Source organism: Aotus nancymaae, unplaced genomic scaffold (genome assembly GCF_030222135.1).
Source record: "Aotus nancymaae isolate 86718 unplaced genomic scaffold, 86718_ANA_hifiasm-v0.15.2.pri h1tg000057l, whole genome shotgun sequence".
Classification (NCBI taxonomy): domain Eukaryota; kingdom Metazoa; phylum Chordata; class Mammalia; order Primates; family Aotidae; genus Aotus; species Aotus nancymaae.
This window is the reverse complement of record NW_026988471.1, coordinates 62,056,507-62,075,368: the sequence shown is the minus strand read 5'-3', so window position 1 is coordinate 62,075,368 and position 18,862 is coordinate 62,056,507. Positions and strand designations below refer to the sequence as shown.

The window sequence follows — 18,862 nt, the reverse complement described above, 5'->3', positions numbered from 1 at the left end:
TTTTCTAGTCATACCTACTTGCACTGTTTTTTTGATGGTAGCTGTAGGAGTTACATTATATATCCTTAGTGTTCTACAGTCCACTTAGAATTAAAATGTAGAAATCTCCACATAGTCCACTTCATGTAAAATGTAGAAATCTTGCAATGAGCTGAGTCAGTTCATTTACCCACCTTACCACATCCTGTATGCCATAGTTGCCATAGACATTACCTACATGTTATAACCCTCACAAAATATTATAATTCTGGCTTTCAACCAACAAGTATATGTTAAAGAAATAAAGGTCATGGAGTTCTTTGTATTTGCCCAGGTATTTACCATTTCTCCTACTTTTCATTCTTTCTTGAAGATCTGCATTTCCATCTGGTATTTAAAGAGCTTCTTTTAGTCTTTTTTATGGTGAAGTTCTACTTGTGATAAATTTTCTTAGTTTATTCCTGAATATGTGTTTATTACACCTTCATTTGTGAAAGACTCTTTGCTGCATATAAAATTTTGTGTGTGTTTCATCTTCCTTTCAGTACTTCATACATGTTATTCCAGTGCCTTCTTGAGATTATTCTACTGTTGTTTTTCTAAATTATTAGGTTGGATATTTAGTTCATCAATTTTTAAACTTCTTTTCAATATAAGCACTTAAGGCTATAGATTTCCCTTCAAATGCCTCATTTGCTCAAGTGTTTTTGTATATATTTAAGTATTTTTAAATTTCTATTGTGATTTCTTAATGACTCTCATTCCTAAGTACATATGAATATATTGCTTATTTTTTTTGTCAAACTTTATTACATTGTGGATCGATTAATTATAATCTTTAGAATGTACTGGGACATGCTTTTTTACTTCATAATATAATTTTATAGTCCCCCATGCTTATTTACTTCATAATATAATTTTGTGCTGGAGAAAAATGTGTATTCTCTGATTTAGGATTTAAGGTTCTCTGATTTAAGTTCTATGTATCCAATAAACATAGCTTTGTAATTATGTTGTTTAAGACCTCTATTTCTTTCCTAATTTTTTCACTGCTTAGACTAGCAAAAGTTCAGAGATAACTCTTGAAGTCTCACACAGTGATGGTAGGCTGATCATTTGTTTTAATTCCATTAACGTTTTGCTTTATATATTTTTGAACCTGTTAAATACATCCAAGTTTAGAATTTTTGTATATACAGAAGATTGAAACTAGGCCCCTTCCTTTCAGCATATACAAAAATGAACTCAAGATGGATTATAGACTTAAATGTAAAACCTAAAAGTATAAAAAAACTTGGAAGAAAACCCAGGAAATATTGTTCTGGACATAGGCCTTGGCAAAGACATCATTACAAAGACTTCCCAAGCAATTGTAACAGAAACAAAAATCGACAAATTGGTGGAGTCTCTGCTCAGAGACGTGATGCTTATTTTTGCTCCGTAATTTGAAGATAGTTTCTCACTGTTTTCTACCTCCTTTCCTTGCCAATAAGAAGTCTAGGGTCAGTCTATTTGTAGTTCCTTTGTAGATGATATATCTTCTCTCTGGCAGCTTTTTCTTTTTTTAAATTTTTTGTGTAAGTTATTTTTGTTTCTTGCACTTTTAGGTTCAAGGGTACATCAGCCAGTTTGTTACAAAGGTAAATTGCATGTCATTCATTCTTTTAGGATAGTGGCCAGCAACTCCATTAGTGTTGCTGCAAATGACATGATCTCTTTCTTTGGTATGACTACACGGTATTCCATGGTGTATATATACCACATTTTCTTTATCCTGTCAAGCATTGATGGGCATCTAGGTTGATGCTATGTCTTTTCTATTGTGAATAGTGTTGTAATGAACATACACATCACATCTTTACGGTAGAACAATTTATATTCCTTTGGGTATTTACACAGTAATGGGATTGCTGGGTTGAATAACAGTTCTGTTTTAAGTTCTTTGAAAAATCTCCAAACTGCATTCCACAGTGGCAGAACTAATTTACATTGCTACCAGCAGTGTATATGTGTTCCTTTTTCTCTGCACCCTTGCCAGCATCTGCTATTTTTTTACTTTTTTATAATGGCCATTCTGAGTGGAATGAGATGGTATTTCATTGTGGTTTTGATTCACACTTCTCTAATGATCAGTGATTTTCCCATATGCTTGTTGGGTGAGTGTTTGTCTTACTTTGAGAAGTGTCTGTTCATATCCTTTGCCCATTTTTTAATGGGGTTGTAAGTTTTTTGCCTGTTAATTTGTTTAACTTCTTTATAGTTTCTGGATATTAGACCTTTGTCAAATGCATAGTTGATAAATATTTCTCCCATTCTGTAGGTTGTCTATTTACTTTCTTGATAGTTTCTTTTGCTATGCAGAAGCTTTTTGTTGTTGTTGTTGTTTTCTTTTTGAGACAGAGTCTCACTGTGTCACCCAGGCTAGAATGCAGTGGTGTGATCTTGGCTCACTGCAACCTCCACCTCCTGGGTTCAAGCAATTCTCTGCCATAGCCTGCCGAATAGCTGGAATTACAGGAGGCCCGTGACTATGCCTGGCTAGTATTTGTATTTTTAGTAGAGACGGAGTATTACCATCTTGGCCAGGCTGGTCTTGAACTCCTGACCTCAGGATCCACCCTCCTTGGCATCCCAAAGTGCTGGGTTTACTGGTATGAGCTACCACGCTTGGCCACAGAAGCTCTTTAGTTTAATTAGGTCTTCCCATTCGTCAATTTTTTGTTTTTCTTGCAATTGCTTGTGGAGTCTTTGTCATGACATCTTTGCCAGGGCTATGTCCATAATTATATTTCCTAGGTTTTCTTCTAAGGATTTACATTTCAGTCTGTAATTCATCTTGAATCGATTTTTTTATATATTGAAAGAAAGGGGCCTAGTTAAGTCATCTGTATATGACTATCCAGTTATTCCAGCACCATTTATTAAATAAGAAGTCATTTTTCCCATTGCTGCTATTGTCTACCTTGTCAAAGATCAGAAGGTTGGTTGCAAGTATTTGGCTTTTTTACTAAGTTTTTTAATCTGTTCCATTGGTTTATGTGTCTGTTTTTGTACCATTACGATGCTGTTTTGTTTACTGTAACTTTGTAGGAATCTGAAGTGTATAATCTGATGCCTCCAACTTTGTTCTTTTTGCTTAGAATTTCTTTGGGTATTTGGGCTTTTTTTTGGTTCCATATAAATTTTCTTTCTTTTTTTTTTTTCTTTTTTGTGAGAGCAGGTTTCACTCTTCTTGCCCAGGCTGGAGTGCAGTGGCACGATCTCAGCTTACTCAAACCTCTGTCTCCCAGGTTCAAGTGATTTTCCTGCCTCAGCTTCCTGAGTAGCTGGGATTACAGGCACCTGCCACCACGCCCAGCTAATTTTTCTTTTTTTTTAAGTAGAGATGGGGTTTCACCATGTTGGCCAGGCTGATCTCAAACTCCTGACCTCAGGTGCTCCACCCACCTCAGCCTCCCAAAGTGCTAGGATTACAGGCGTGAGCCACCTTGCCTGGCCTAATTTTCATTTTTTGTTCAGTTCTGCATTTCCATTACAAATGTGAATATTTTAAATCGTTTTTATTTATCCTGCCTGATATACATTGTTTCTTTTGTGCTGATTGTCTCATATCATTTATCATGTCTGGAAATTCTTATCCATTAACTTAATTCCCTGTGTAGTCATATTAGACTTTTTCATATTCTCTAATTTGCTTAGCCTCTCTTTATATTTTTAATCTCTATTTTCTCTGTGTAACATTCCAAGTAGTTCCTGACTTATACATAATTTATGCACTTTTACTTCACCAATTCTTTCTTCAAATTTGTCAAATTGAGCACAGTGGGACTCACACCTATTGTCCCAGCACTTTGGGAGGCCGAGGCAGGAAGATCACTCAAGCCCTTGGATTTGAATCCAGCCTGGGCAACATAATGAGACCTCACTTCTACAAAAAAAAAAAAAGTGTTACCCCAGCACGTGGCACATGCTTGTATACAGTCAAAGCTATTTAGGAGATTCAAGGTCTCCTAAGAGACTTGAGGTACTTAAAAGGTTGAGGCCATAGAGAGCTATAATCAAGCCACTGCACTCCAGCCTGGGTAACAGAGCAAGATCCAGTTTAAAAAAAAAAAAAAAAAAAAGATGTCTAATTATTTAACTTCAGTTATTAATTCTTTTATTTCTAAAAGTTCTATTTTCTGATTTTTCTTTATTGTATGATATTACATGCTTATTTTCATGACTCCCTCATTTCTTTCTTTAAATAATTTATATTTAATTATTTTATATGCCTACTTTAGCAATTCAATTATCTGAAATCCTTGGAGATCTAAATTAGTTAGTTTTCTAATTTTTAGTTGTAGTGCCTCATTTTCTTGTGTTTTTGATGATCATTGATTGTGAACTGATAATCGTTTGATTTTAATTTATGTTAATCGTTGAGGGCCTCTATTAGAAGGGCTTTAATGCAGACATGAATGTATTTGTTTGTTTCTGTGAAAGTTAGGGGCACTACTAACCTGGGTCTCTTTTACCCCTGGCTTCATCAGAATTCTTGGGTTTAGCTCTTGTACTTGGCTTAATCAGCAGTCTGAGCTTATCACCTTTAACTTGAGTTTTGTTCAGACTCATCTCCTAAGGGGATGGTCCTGTAAGTAGTTCTGCCCTGTTTTCCCCCCTTATTTGTTGCCTGCTGAGGAGTCCTCACTGTGATTCTATCAAGGGATTTTGCTTAATTGGTTATTTTTTAATCGAGAATATCGACCCTTTATTTACTTACTTTCCTTTCATAGTCCTATGATGTACTTTAATGTACTTTAACTAGGTTCTATATTCTATAAACAATCTAGTTGGGAGTCTCCTTTTGCTATTTCTGTTTCACCATGCTGCCAGTTTTTTTATTTTACTTTGCATCATTACCATCTACTGTCTACTGTCTATCATTACCTCTCACCTAGAAAGAAGAGCACATCCTAACTTATCCTCCTTAATTTCACTCTCTCCAATTTCAGTTTCCCCTATATGATTGCCAAATTGATGTTTCAGTGAACATGTTAGACATGTTAGCTTTGAGGTGCCTTGAAATAATAATTTGGAGCTCAGGGAAGATATGGATCCCAGAGATGTAGATTTGTAGGCCACTGATAATTGATTAACAATGCCCTGGGAGTGATAAGGTTATTGAGGAGATTGGAGAGAGTGGGTAAAATAAAAGAAGATCGTAGAATACTGATTTCATGGGGAGGCAGAGAAAAATGAACCAACAAAGGAGACTGAGAAGAACACAATCTAAGGAAGGGAAAACAAAAAATTAAGGAAAGTAGGGCAAGCAAAGGTAGGAGAGGGTTTCAAGGAAGGGCCATTTATAGAATTAGATATGACCAAAAGGACACACAAGATGAGAATTTACCTTTAAGTTTGATCCTAAGAAGATGGATGACAATGGCTCATGCCTGTAATCTCAGTGCTTTTGAGATGCTGAGGTTGGTGGTTTGCTTGAGCCCCGGAGTTTGAGACCAGCCTGAGCAATGTGGGAAAAACCCCATCTCTATGAAAAATACAAAAAATTAGCTGGGCATATTGGCGCACGCCTGCAGTCCCAGTTACTTGGGAGGCTGAGGTAGGAGGATCACCTGAGCCCAGGAGGTCAAGGCTGCAGTGAGCCATGATTGCACCACTGCACTTCAGCCTGGGTGACAGAGTGAGGCCCTGTATTAAAAAAGAAATGAAAAAAGAAGTTGGATAATTAGTATTGCCAGACAAGTTACAATGGAATGGGGACAAATGCAACACTGCAGTAAATGCATGGACAAATTGTACAATTTGCTAATCCTCTGACCTCTTCCTTAGTATATCCGACCTCCACTGAATATATAATGAATCAATAAACTTTCTAGTACAAGACACTCTTCATTCACAAAAATAAACACAATTGCCTTTTGATTTCTGTAGCTGAGAAGGACTAAAGAGGCAACATGTTTTCTAAGCTATCATAGTCAGCAGTGTCTACTTGGGGTTATGTTTATTCTTCAAAGTAAGGCCTCCACAGGCTCTGTACCTCAGCCCCTCATAAATGTAACAACTTTTCACATATGGAAGATCCTAGTAAGCCAAATCCCTTCTGTTTGAAAATATTTTTCTAATCAGAAGGACAATGACAGTATCACACAAATATGTTAAGTAAACAGCTCTTTCCTTTTATATATTCTTGTTAACAACGAACAACATTTTTTTCTGCCTTGTAGGTACCAGAGATTTGAAAAGGCATTTCTCCTAGCTGTTGACATTGGTGCTCGTGACCTGTTTATGGTGAGTCATTTTCAGAGATGATTTTGTGCCTTCAGTTCTAAGGCTGAGTAAGTTGTCATCTTTTGTGACCATTAAAAAGGATTAGTGTCATTTGCAGTCTTAGACACATGGTGGGAAAGCATTATTCCATCTTGACTTGCAGGTTTGCCTTCGTGAAACTGGTCAATAGCCATCTAGTATCTTTTGATTTGTTGACATTTTCCTTGCTGAATCCAATGGATCTTTTATGTTTTCTAAGAATTTATAATTCTTGAACTTTTCTCTTCATGTACCTTGATACAAGGGGATGACACCTATCTATCTAATAAGCTTAAATGTCTTTCTAATCCAGTCTCTGAAGTAAAGCTGTAGAATCCAGGACATAGGGCAAAACATGTCCCACAAATCTTGAATGTGCTTAGTTTGTCTCTTAGATTTCAGTGTAGAGTAACAAAGTATGAATGTTCTCACATGTATTTTTAAAGTAACCATAGTACAAAGTGTATCCAAGAGGTCAAAATCAGGTACATTCTGGCCCTCCCATTAGCTACAGAACAGTAAAACTGACCAGTTTCTTATGAATCCTTGTACTCTGTTTCAGGTTTCTGTTTTAAAAGGTCTTGCACCACAGAGCCACGTTGAGATCAAATGAACAAATTAAGAGTCCTTTCCTACTTTCCCATCATATTCTGTTAGACAGCAACTTCATTGTTTTCACAGAAACAATAGAGCAAAAGCTCCTTGAAAGAAGAAATACTTCTAGAAGTCGCTTTTACCTGAATCTTTTGCACAATGAAGACACTGTGTAGTTTAAATTCAGCTGGGATGGTTTAGATATTGTTAGACAGCAATTTCATTGTTGTCACAGAAACAATAGAGCAAAAGCTTCTTGAAAGCAAGAAATACTTCTAGAAGGTGCTTTTCTTGAATCTTGTGTACAATGAAGACATTTGGTAGTTTAAGCTTTGATTTTTAGATATTATGCATTCATCACATTAGATCAGTCATCTTTGGATTAAGTTTGATATTTAAATTCTAAATATACGTCATTCAATTAATTATACTTTTATGGATCATGAAAAAGTCTAATTACTTTCAAAAGTGTGAACATTCTATTGTTCATCATCTGCATTTTGTGATATCTAATTGAGCAGGCATATTATACTGTGGGAAGATTTTATTATTTTCATCAAAATCTATATATGCAGACCTCACAGTGTCAGAAAATTAATTGCACTTTTTAGATTTTCCAGCCCCATTAACTTTTTTTCTTATCTCTACCTTTTCACCTTTGCCACTTACCCCAATAAAATTAGATTTTCTCCATATTTTCTTTATTTTTTATGTCGATAGTTTCAATCTTTTTCTAGCCAAGAGAAGATCTAAAGAGATAAATATTTAAATGTTTGGTGCCTGGTAAAATTTGTCTCTCAAGGTATTATGTTCTGTAATGTCTAATGTTGTAATTGTTAATTTATAAACATAATCATGAAAAGCACCTTCTAAACTTTTCTCAAATCTTAACCTTTTTCAGCTTTTAGTCTCAGCTTTTCAGTTTAGCCAATAACAGTATAAAGTGTCCAGTATAAAATCTCCTTCATCCAATAGCCTTTCTATTGATAGGCTAACCGTAACCCACAAGGATTTTTACACATAAAAGATGAAAATCTAAAATAAGGGAAGTATAGAAATGGCTTTACTATCCTTTTTATTTGAAAAGCAAACAGTCACTATTTAGAATGCTGCATTGTTACTCTTTATACATAGCTTTATTTATAGCCCAAAGGTCTGCTTTACAGAAGCTCAAAATATTGAGAGCATTAAAGCCTCAAAGTTCTATTTAAGCTCATGTATCTACTGTATACATTTAAGGTTCCATGTAGAAATTGTCTAAAAGGATTTATTCTTTTAATAGATTGATTCTTACTATCTAAATTTCATCTAGCCAGAGTTCTGTAGACTACAGATTGGAAAATATTACCTTTTTTTGAAATTAAAAGCTTGTAAAATAAACAAGATTATTCCTACTTATACATGATTTTCTGCCTCTGAGCTATCTTTTCCTAAATGACTAAAAATGATAACATATGAATCACAATAGGATCACACAAACTGTATCCGTTAACCTGAAAATAGTCCATTTTGCATTAGCATATTATCAGTAGTAAAAAGTTACAAGACATACAACATGACAAGAAAGTTGATAGGGCTACAAAGCAGAGAGACTAAAGGGGCTTACATTCCATATAAAGGAGTTAGAATTTATCTCAAAGGCAATAGGAATTTTCTAAATCATTTTAAACAGAAAAGTGATATTATCAATATATTTGCTAGAAAACTTTTCCTATAAAGGTCCAGATAGCAAATACTTTAGGCAGGCCTTCCTTCCTTTCCCTCCCTCCCTCCCTCCCTTCCTACCTTCCTTCCTTCCTTTGTTCCTTCCTTCCTTCCTTATTGCCTGCCCTTCCTTCCTTCCTTATTTCCTGCCCACTTGCCCACCCTCCCTCCTTTCCTTCCTTCCTGCCCGCCTGCCCACCCTCCCTCCCTTCCTTCCTTCCTGCCCACCCACCCACCCACCCTCCCTCCCTTCCTGCCTGCCTGCCCGCCCACCGTCCCTCCCTCCATTCCTGCCCGCCTGCCCACCCTCCCTCCCTCCCTCCCTCCCTTCCTTCCTGCCCACCCTCCCTCCCTGCCTGCCCGCCCGCCCACCCTCCCTCCCTGCCTGCCCGCCCGCCCACCCTCCCTCCCTCCCTGCCCGCCCACCCTCCCTCCCTCCCTGCCCGCCCACCCTCCCTCCCTTCCTCCCTTCCTTCCTGCCCGCCCACCTTCCCTCCCTCCCTTCCCTCCCACCCACCCACCCTCCCTCCCTCCCTTCCCTCCCACCCACCCACCCTCCCTCCCTTCCCACCCACCCACCCTCCCTCCCTTCTCGCCTGCCCGTCCACCCTCCCTCCCTTCTCGCCCACCCTCCCTCCCTCCCTGCCCGCCCACCCTCCCTCCCTCCCTTCCCACCCGCCCGCCCACCCTCCCTCCCTCCCTTCCCACCCGCCCACCCACCCTCCCTCCCTCCCTCCCCACCCGCCCACCCACCCTCCCTCCCTCCCTCCCTCCCTTCCCGCCCGCCCTCCCTCGCTCCCCGCCCACCCACCCTCCCTCCCTCCCTTCCTGCCCGCCCGCCCGCCCTCCCTCCCTCCCTTCCTGCCCACCCCGCCCTCCCACCCTGCCTCCCTCCCTTCCTGCCCGCCTGCCCACCCTCCCTCCCTCCCTTCCTGCCCACCCACCCGCCCTCCCTTCCTCCCTCCCTTCCCGCCCGCCCACCCTCCCTTCCTTCCCACCCTCCCTTCCTTCCCACCCTCCCACCCACCCTCCCTCCCTTCCGTCCTTCCTTCCTGCCCGCACACCCACCCTCCCTCCCTTCCTTCCTCTTTCTTTTCTTTCTTGTCTCAGTTTTTCACCTAGGTTGGAATGCAGTAGTGTGATCATAGCTTACTATAACCTTGAACTCCTAGACTCAAGCAATCCTCCTATCTTAGCCTCCAAAGGAGCTAACATTACAGGCATGTGCCATGTCTGGCTAAGTGTTGCAAATATTTTAGACTTTTTACAAGCTATACGGGCTCTGTTGCTTCTATTTAACTCTGCCGTTATAGAGCAAAAGCAGGCATAGTCAACACATACACAAATAAGTTTGGATGTATTCCAATAAAACTTCATATATAGACATTGAAATTTGAATATAATTTTCAAGTGTCACGTAAAACCGTTCCTGTGATTTCTTTTCCAAAAACCATTCTTAGTTTGGGTTGAACTTGGATGACAAGTCACAGTTAGCTGATTCCTTGTTTAGAGTATGATCACTTAGGCTGCACTGTAGAAAATAAACTGAAAAGAGACAAGGCTACTAGGTACAAGTGTAAACTGAACAAAGAGATGGGTTCTTTCAGGCCCATTTCCTCAGGTCCAGCACCCTCATAGTAATATTCTTATATTTAGGGCCTGTTGATTAAACTCCAAGCTCTCTCAGTTACTAGCTGCATAATTTTGTGTAATTTACCTAAGTATGTTTGCTTTCATTTTATTACCTGTGGTGATGATAATACATAAATCCCTAGTGTGTTTTAAGTATCAAATAAATTAATAATATATATGAAGTGTCTACCATATTGTAATGACTTAATAACTAGAGTTTCTGGTATATATTTTATATTATTCACTTTTCAAGTATTTAGGTGGTACTTCATTTTATATTATTTTTATTTTTGTCAGATTAACAATGCTGGAATTTAGGTAATTATTGATATTTGGGTGTTTACAACCAAGTAGTCTCTTCCTGAGAGGTTGGAATTGAATTAAGGCAGCCTAGTTTCAGAGTCCATACTCCTAATCACTGTGGTATATTGCCTAGAACTAGATTCATATGCATATATATTAATTTACTGTACAGTAAAAGTAGCATTTCAAATCAGTGGGGCAAAGTTTCAATAACGTGTTGGTTCAACACTCATCATATGCCATACAAAGGGTTAATGTACTTAATATACAGAACCAATAAGAAGTAAGAAGTAAAACACCCCAATAAAAAGCTAACAAGAGTTACAATCAGGCACATCACAAAATAAGAATAAGGCAAGTCACGGGCCGGGCGCCGTGGCTCATGCCTGTAATCCCAGCACTTTGGGAAACCAAGGCAGGTGGATCACGAGGTCAAGAGATCGAGACCATCATGGTCAACATGGTGAAACCCCATCTCTACTAAAAATACAAAAAATTAGCTGGACAATGTGGCGCATGCCTGTAATCCCAGCTACTCAGGAGGCTGAGGCAGGAGAATTGCCTGAATCCAGGAGGCGGAGGTTTCGGTGAGCTGAGATCGCAACATTGCGCTCCAGCCTAGGTAACAAGAGCGAAACTCCGTCTCAAAAAAAAAAAAAAAAAAAAAAGAATAAGGCAAGTCACAAGATGACAAGTAAATACACAGAAAAATATTCAGTCTCTTTTTCTGTGAGTGAAAGAATACTTTGGGCTAAGGTATCCAGAGACAGGCAATCTTAAGCAGGTAGTAGCAGAGTGCATTGGTAAGCTTTTCTTGATACCTTTATCAAAAATCATGTGACCATATATGGGAGGGTTTATTTGCGTACTTTCTTTTTTATTCCAGTGGTCTATATGTCTGTCTTTGTGCCACACCACATTGTTTTGTTTACAGTTTTTTTTTTCTTTTTTTTTTTGAGACAGAGTTTCGCTCGTTACCCAGGCTGGAGTGCAATGGGGCGATCTCAGCTCATTGCAACCTCCGCCTCCTGGGTTCAAGCAATTCTCCTGCCACAGCCTCCCAAGTAGCTGGGACTACAGGCATGCGCCACCATGCCCAGCTAATTTTTGTATTTTTAGTAGAGACAGGGTTTCACCATGTTAACCAAGATGGTCTGGATCTCTTGACCTCGTGATCCACCCGCCTCGGCCGCCCAGAGTGTACAGTAGTTTTATATTAAATTTTGAAATCAGGAAGTATGGGTCCTCCAACTTCATTCTTCTTTTTCAAGATTATTTTGGATATCTGGGGTCCCTTGGGAGCCATGTATCTTTAAGGATGGTTTTCTATTTCTGCATAAAAGACATTGGAATTTTCATATAATTGTATTGAGTCTGTTGGTCACTTTGGGTAAGATTAACAGCCTAACAATATTAAATCCTCCAATCCAACTTCCAGTACTATGTTGAATAGATGTGGTAAAAGTGGGCATGTTTGTCTTGTTGCTCCTCTTAGAGGAAAAGCTTTTGAGTATTTCACAACTCAGTTTGATGAATGGTGGTTTTTTTTGTATATAGATTTTATTGTTGAGTTAGTTTTCTTCTAACCTAGATTGTTGAGGGTTTTATCGTGAAAGGATATTGAATTTTGTCAAATGCTTTTTCTACCTCAATTGAGATGATTATGTGGGTTTTTCTACCTTCATTCTATTCAAGTTATATCACATTAATTAATTTTCATATGTTGAACCATTCATGCATTCCCAGAATAAATCTTACTTGGTCATGGTATATAATTTTACTAATATGCTGCTCAGTTCAGTTTGCTAGTATTTTGTTGAGGATTTGTACATTAATATTTATGAGGGAAATTGGTCTATGGTTTTATTTTTTTTTAATTGTTATTGTCCAACTTTGGTAGTAGGGTAATACTGGCCTTATAGAATGAGTTATGAATTGGTATTATTTTCTCTTTAAGTGTTTGGTATAATTCAGCAGTGAAGCTATCAGGGGTGGAGCTTTTCGTTGGCAGGAAATTTGTTATTACTGATTCAATCTCCTTATTATTTCTCAGTCTATTTAGATTGTCTATTTCTGATTTATTTTTAGTAGGCTTTGTGTTTCTAGTAATTTGTTTATTTCACCTAGTTAGCCAATTTGTTGCCATAAAATTGTTCATAGTACTATCTTATCCTTTTTATTTCTATAGAATTAGTAATAATGTTCCTACTTTCATTTCTGAGTTTACTAATTTCAGATTTCTCTAGTTTTTGGGTTTTTTTTTTTTAAGGTATATATATATACATATATATTTTTTATTGCATTTTAGGTTTTGGGGTACATGTGAAAAACATGCAAGATTGTTGCATAGGTACACACATGGCAGTGTGATGATGGGCTGCCTTCCTCCCCTTCACCTATATCTGGCATTTCTCCCCATGCTATCCCTCCCCGACTCCCCACCCCCCGCTGTCCCCCCAACTCCCCCCAACAGACCCCAGTGTATAGTGCTCCCCTCCCTGTGTCCATGTGTTCTCACTGTTCAACACCCTCCTATGAGTGAGAACATACGGTGTTTTGATTTTGTGTTCTTGTGTCAGTTTGCCGAGAATGATGGTTTCCAGGTTCATCCATGTCCCTACAAAGGACACGAACTCATCGTTTTTGATGGCTGCATAATATTCCATGGTGTATATGTGCCACATTTTTCCTGTCCAGTCTATCATCGATGGGCATTTGGGTTGGTTCCAGGTCTTTGCTATTGTAAACTGTGCTGCAATGAACATTCGTTTGCATGTGTCCTTATAGTAGAACGATTTGTAATCCTTTGGATATATGCCCAGTAATGGGATTGCTGGGTCAAATGGAATTTCTATTTCTAGGTCCTTGAGGAATCGCCACACTGTCTTCCACATTGGCTGAACTAGTTTACACTCCCATCAACAGTGTAAAAGTGTTCCTATTTCTCCACATCCTCTCCAGCATCTGTTGTCTCCAGATTTTTTAATGATCGCCATTCTAACTGGCGTGAGATGGTATCTCAATGTAGTTTTGATTTGCATTTCTCTAATGACCAGTGATGATGAGCATTTTTTCATAAGTTTGATGGCCTCATGTATGTCTTCTTTTGTAAAGTATCTGTTCATATCCTTCACCCATTTTTGAATGGGCTTGTTTGTTTTTTTCTTGTAAATCTTTTTTAGCTCGTTGTAAATTCTGGATATCAGCCCTTTGTCAGACGGGTAGGCTGCAAAGATTTTTTCCCATTGTGTTGGTTGCCGATTCACTCTATTGACTGTTTCTTTTGCCGTGCAGAAGCTGTGGAGTTTGATCAGGTCCCATTTGTCTATTTTGGCTTTTGTTGCCAATGCTTTTGGTATTTTGGTCATAAAGTCCTTGCCTATGCCTATGTCCTGAATGGTTTTGCCTAGGTTTCCTTCTAGGGTTTTTATGGTGTTACGTCTTATGTTTAAGTCTTTAATCCATCTGGAGTCAATTTTAGTGTAAGGTGTCAGGAAGGGGTCGAGTTTCTGCTTTCTGCATATGGCTAGCCCGTTTTCCCAACACCACTTATTGAACAGGGAATCCTTTCCCCATTGCTTGTTTTTGTCAGGTTTGTCAAAGATCGGGTGGTTGTAGATATGTTGTGTCGCCTCCGACGCCTCTGTTCTGTTCCATTGGTCTATATCTCTGTTTTGGTACCAGTACCATGCTGTTTTGATTACTGTAGCCTTGTAGTAGAGTTTGAAGTCCGGTAGTGTGATGCCTCCCGCTTTGTTCTTTTTGCTTAGAATTGACTTGGCTATGCGGGCTCTCTTTTGGTTCCATATGAAGTTTAAGGTGGTTTTTTCCAGTTGTGTGAGGAAGGTCATTGGTAGCTTGATGGGGATAGCGTTGAATCTGTAAATTACTTTGGGCAGTATGGCCATTTTCACGATATTAATTCTTCCTAACTATGAACATGGAATGTTTCTCCGTTTATGTCCTCTCTTATTTCATTGAGCAGTGGTTTGTAGTTCTCCTTGAAGAGGTCCTTTACGTTCCTTGTTAGTTGTATTCCTAGGTATTTTATTCTCTTTGTAGCAATTGTGAATGGCAGTTCGTTCTTGATTTGGTTCTCTTTAAGTCTGTTATTGGTGTATAGGAATGCTTGTGATTTTTGCACATTGATTTTGTATCCTGAGACTGCTGAAGTTGCTTATCAGTTTCAGGAGATTTTGGGCTCAGATGATGGGGTCTTCTAGATACACAATCATGTCGTCTGCAAATAGAGACAATTTGACTTCCTCCTTTCCTAATTGAATACCCTTTATTTCTTTTTCTTGCCTGATTGCTCTGGATAGGACTTCCAGTACTATATTGAATAGGAGTGGTGAGAGAGGGCATCCTTGTCTAGTGCCAGATTTCAAAGGGAATGCTTCCAGTTTTTGCCCATTCAATATGATATTGGCTGTTGGTTTGTCATAAATAGCTTTTATTATTTTGAGATACGTCCCGTCGATACCTAGTTTATTGAGAGTTTTTAGCATAAAGGGCTGTTGAATTTTGTTGAAGGCCTTCTCTGCATCAATTGAGATAATCATATGATTTTTGTTTTTGGTTCTGTTTATGTGGTGAATTACATTTATAGACTTGCGTATATTGAACCAGCCTAGCATCCCGGGATGAATCCTACTTGATCATGGTGGATAAGCTTTTTGATGTGCTGTTGCAATCGGCTTGCCAGTATTCTATTGAAGATTTTTGCATCTATGTTCATCATGGATATTGGCCTGTACTTTTCTTTTCTTGTTGAGTCTCTGCCGGGTTTTGGTATTAGGATGATGTTGGTCTCATAAAATGATTTGGGAAGGATTCCCTCTTTTTGGATTATTTGGAATAGTTTCAGTAGGAATGGTACCAGTTCCTCTTTGTATGTCTGGTAGAATTCGGCTGTGAACCCATCTGGACCTGGTCTTTTTTTGGGTGCTAGGCTCTTAATTGCTGCCTCGACTTCAGCCCTTGTTATTGGTCTATTCAGGGTTTCGACTTCTTCCTGGTTTAGGCTTGGGAGGAGGCAACTGTCCAGGAATTTATCCATTTCCTCCAGGTTTTCTAGTTTCTGTGCATAGAGTTGTTTGTAATAATCTCTGATGATGGTTTGAATTTCTGTGGAATCTGTGGTGATATCCCCTTTATCATTTTTTATTGCATCTATTTGGTTATTCTCTCTTTTCTTTTTTATTAATCTGGCTAGTGGTCTGTCTATTTTGTTGATCTTTTCAAAAACCAGCTCCTGGATTTATTGATTTTTTGTAGGGTTTTTCGTGTCTCTATCTCCTTCAATTCTGCTTTGATCTTAGTTATTTCTTGTCTTCTGCAAGGTTTTGAGTTTTTTTTATCTTGCTCCTCTAGCTCTTTCAATTTTGACAATAGGGTGTCAATTTTAGATCTCTCCTTTCTTCTCATGTGTGCACTTATTGCTATATATTTTCCTCTAGAGACTGCTTTAAATATGTCCCGGAGATTCTGGTATGTGATGTCTTCGTTCTCATTGGTTTCGAACAACATCTTTATTTCTGCCTTCATTTCATTGTTTATGCAGTCAACATTCAGGAGAAAGTTGTTCATTTTCCATGAGGCTGTGCGGTTCTGGGTTGGCTTCTGAATTCTGAGTTCTAACTTGATTGCACTGTGGTCTGAGAGACTGTTGGTTATGGTTTCCGTTCTTTTGCATTTGCTGAGGAGTGATTTACTTCCAATTATGTGGTCAATTTTAGAGTAGGTGTGATGTGGTGCTGAGAAGAATGTATATTCTATGGATTTGGGGTGGAGAGTTCTGTATATGTCTATTAGGCTTGCTTGTTCCAGGTGTGAGTTCAAGTCCTGGATATCCTTGTTAATTTTCTGTCTGTCTGATCTGTCTAATATTGACAATGGTGTGTTATAGTCTCCCACTATTATTGTATGGAAGTCTAATTCTCTTTGTAAGTCATTAAGAACTTCCTTATGTATCTGGGTACTCCTGTATTGGGTGCATATATATTTAGGATCGTTAGCTCTTCTTGTTGCATTGATTCTTTTACCATTATGTAATGTCCTTCTTTGTCTCTTTTGACCTTTGTTGCTTTAAAGTCTATTTTATGAGAGATGAGAATTGGAACTCGTGCTTTTTTTTGCTCTCCATTTGCTTGGTAAATCTTCCTCCATCCCTTTATTTTGAGCCTTTGTGTATCCTTGCATGTGAGATAAGTTTCCTGGATACAGCACACTGATGGGTTTTGGCTTTTTATCCAATTTGCCAGTCTTTGTCTTTTGATTGGGGCATTTAGTCCATTTACATTTAGGGTTAATATTGTTATGTGTGAATTTGATACTGCCATTTTGATGCTAGCTGGCTGTTTTGCCCATTGGTTGATACAGATTCTTCATTGTGTTGATGCTGTTTACCATTTGGTATGTTTTTGGAGTGGCTGGTATTGGTTGTTCTTTTCTATGTGTAGTGCCTCTTTCAGGAGCTCTTGTAAAAGAGGCCTGGTGGGTATGAAATCTCTGATTTCTTGCTTGTTTGTAAAGGATTTTATTTTTCCTTCACTTATGAAGCTTAGTTTGGCTGGATATGAAATTCTGGGTTGAAAGTTCTTTTCTTTAAGGATGTTGAATATCGGCCCCCACTCTCTTCTGGCTTTTAGGGTTTCTGCTGAGAGATCTGCTGTGAGTCTGATGGGCTTCCCTTTGTGTGTAACCCGACCTTTCTCTCTGGCTGCCCTTAGTATTTTCTCCTTCATTTCAACCCTGGTGAATCTGACGATTATGTCCCTTGTGGTTGCTCTTCTTGAGGAATATCTTTGTGGTGTTCTCTGTATTTCCTGGACTTGAATATTGGCCTGCCTTGCTAGTTTGGGGAAGTTTTCCTGGATAATATCCTAAAGAGTATTTTCCAGCTTGGATTCTTTCTCTTTGTCACATTCAGGTATGCCTATCAAACATAGATTAGGTCTTTTGACATAGTCCCATATGTCTAGTTGCCTTTGTTCATTCCTTTTTACCCTGTTTTCTCTAATCTTGCCTTCTCGTTTTATTTCATTGAGTTGATCTTTGACCTCTGATATCCTTTCTTCTGCTTGGTCAATTCGGCTGTTGAAATGTGTGCATGCTTTGCGAAGTTCTCGTGTTGTGTTTTTCAGCTCCATCAATTCACTTATATTCCTCTCTAAGTTGTCCATTCTCTTTAGCATTTTCTCAAATCTTTTTTCAAGATTCTTAGTTTCTTTACATTGGGTTAGAACATGTTCTTTTAGCTCATGGAAGTTTCTTATTACCCACCTTCTGAAGTCTGATTCTGTCATTTCATCACACTCATTCTCTATCCAGTCTTGTTCCCTTGCTGGTGAGGAGTTGTGATCCCTTGTAGGAGGAGAGGTGTTCTGGTTTTGGGTGTTTTCATCCTTTTTGCGCTGGTTTCTTCCCATCTTTGTGTATTTATCCACCTGTCTTCTTTGTAGTTGCTGACTTTCTGATTGGGTCTCTGAGTGGACATCCTGTTTGTTGATGATGAAGTTATTTCTGTTTCTTAGTTTTCCTTCTAACAGTCTGGCCGCTCTACTGTAGGACTGCTGAGATCCACTCCAGGCCCTGCTTGCCTGGGGATCACCTGCAGCAGCTGCAGAACAGTAAGGGTTGCTACCAGTTTCTTCTTCTGCTTTGTCCCAGAAGTATACCCACCAAATGTCCGTCTGAGCTCTCCTTTATGAGGTGACTCTTTGGATATATAGGGGTCAGGGAGCTGCTTGAGGAGACAGTCTGTCCTTTATAGGAACTCAAGTGCTGAGCTGTGAGCTCTGTTGTTCACTCAGAGCTGCTGGGCAGGTACATTTAAGTCTGCTGCAGCAGCACTCATAAACCCCTTTTTTTCCCCAGGTGTTCTGTCCCAGGGTGTTAGGGCTTTATTTATGAATTTCTGCTGTGCTGCTGCCTTTTTTTTTTTCAGGGCTGCCCTGCCCAGCAAGGTGGCAGCCTAGTCACTATCTGCTTGCAGAGGTTTCGCTGAGCTGCTGTGGACTCCGCCCAGCTGCTGTGTGAACTTCCCTGCAGTCCTGTTTATATGGGTGTAGTTAGAACTGCCTCAGCAATGGTGGCCCGCCTCTGCAATGATGGACTCTCTCTGTAATGGTGGGTTGCCTCAGCAATGGCAGGCTGCCTCCGCAATGGCAGACTGCCTCTGTAGTGGTGGAGTGCCTTGGTAATGGTGGACTCCCCTCCCCCATAGAGCTGTACCATCCCAGGTTCAGCTGTGCTTGCTGTGAGACTCTCAACCCAGAGCGTTTCCAATTGCTGTTTTTGTTGTTGTTGTTGTTGTTGTTTTGTGGGGGTGTGACCAGCC

The 18,862-nt window shown here is 39.3% G+C and overlaps 1 protein-coding gene across 10 annotated transcripts in view; it reads left to right on the top strand.

Annotated features, from left to right (window-relative positions):
- Nucleotides 1-18,862, top strand: part of WDPCP (WD repeat containing planar cell polarity effector) — a 783,785-nt gene that overhangs the window by 551,592 nt on the left and 213,331 nt on the right. For all 10 annotated transcript variants that reach the window (XM_064364171.1, XM_064364170.1, XM_064364169.1 and 7 more), the window contains one exon: nt 6,207-6,270. In XM_064364171.1, the coding sequence (XP_064220241.1) occupies nt 6,207-6,270 (64 nt within the window). The remainder of the gene's footprint in view (nt 1-6,206; nt 6,271-18,862) is intronic.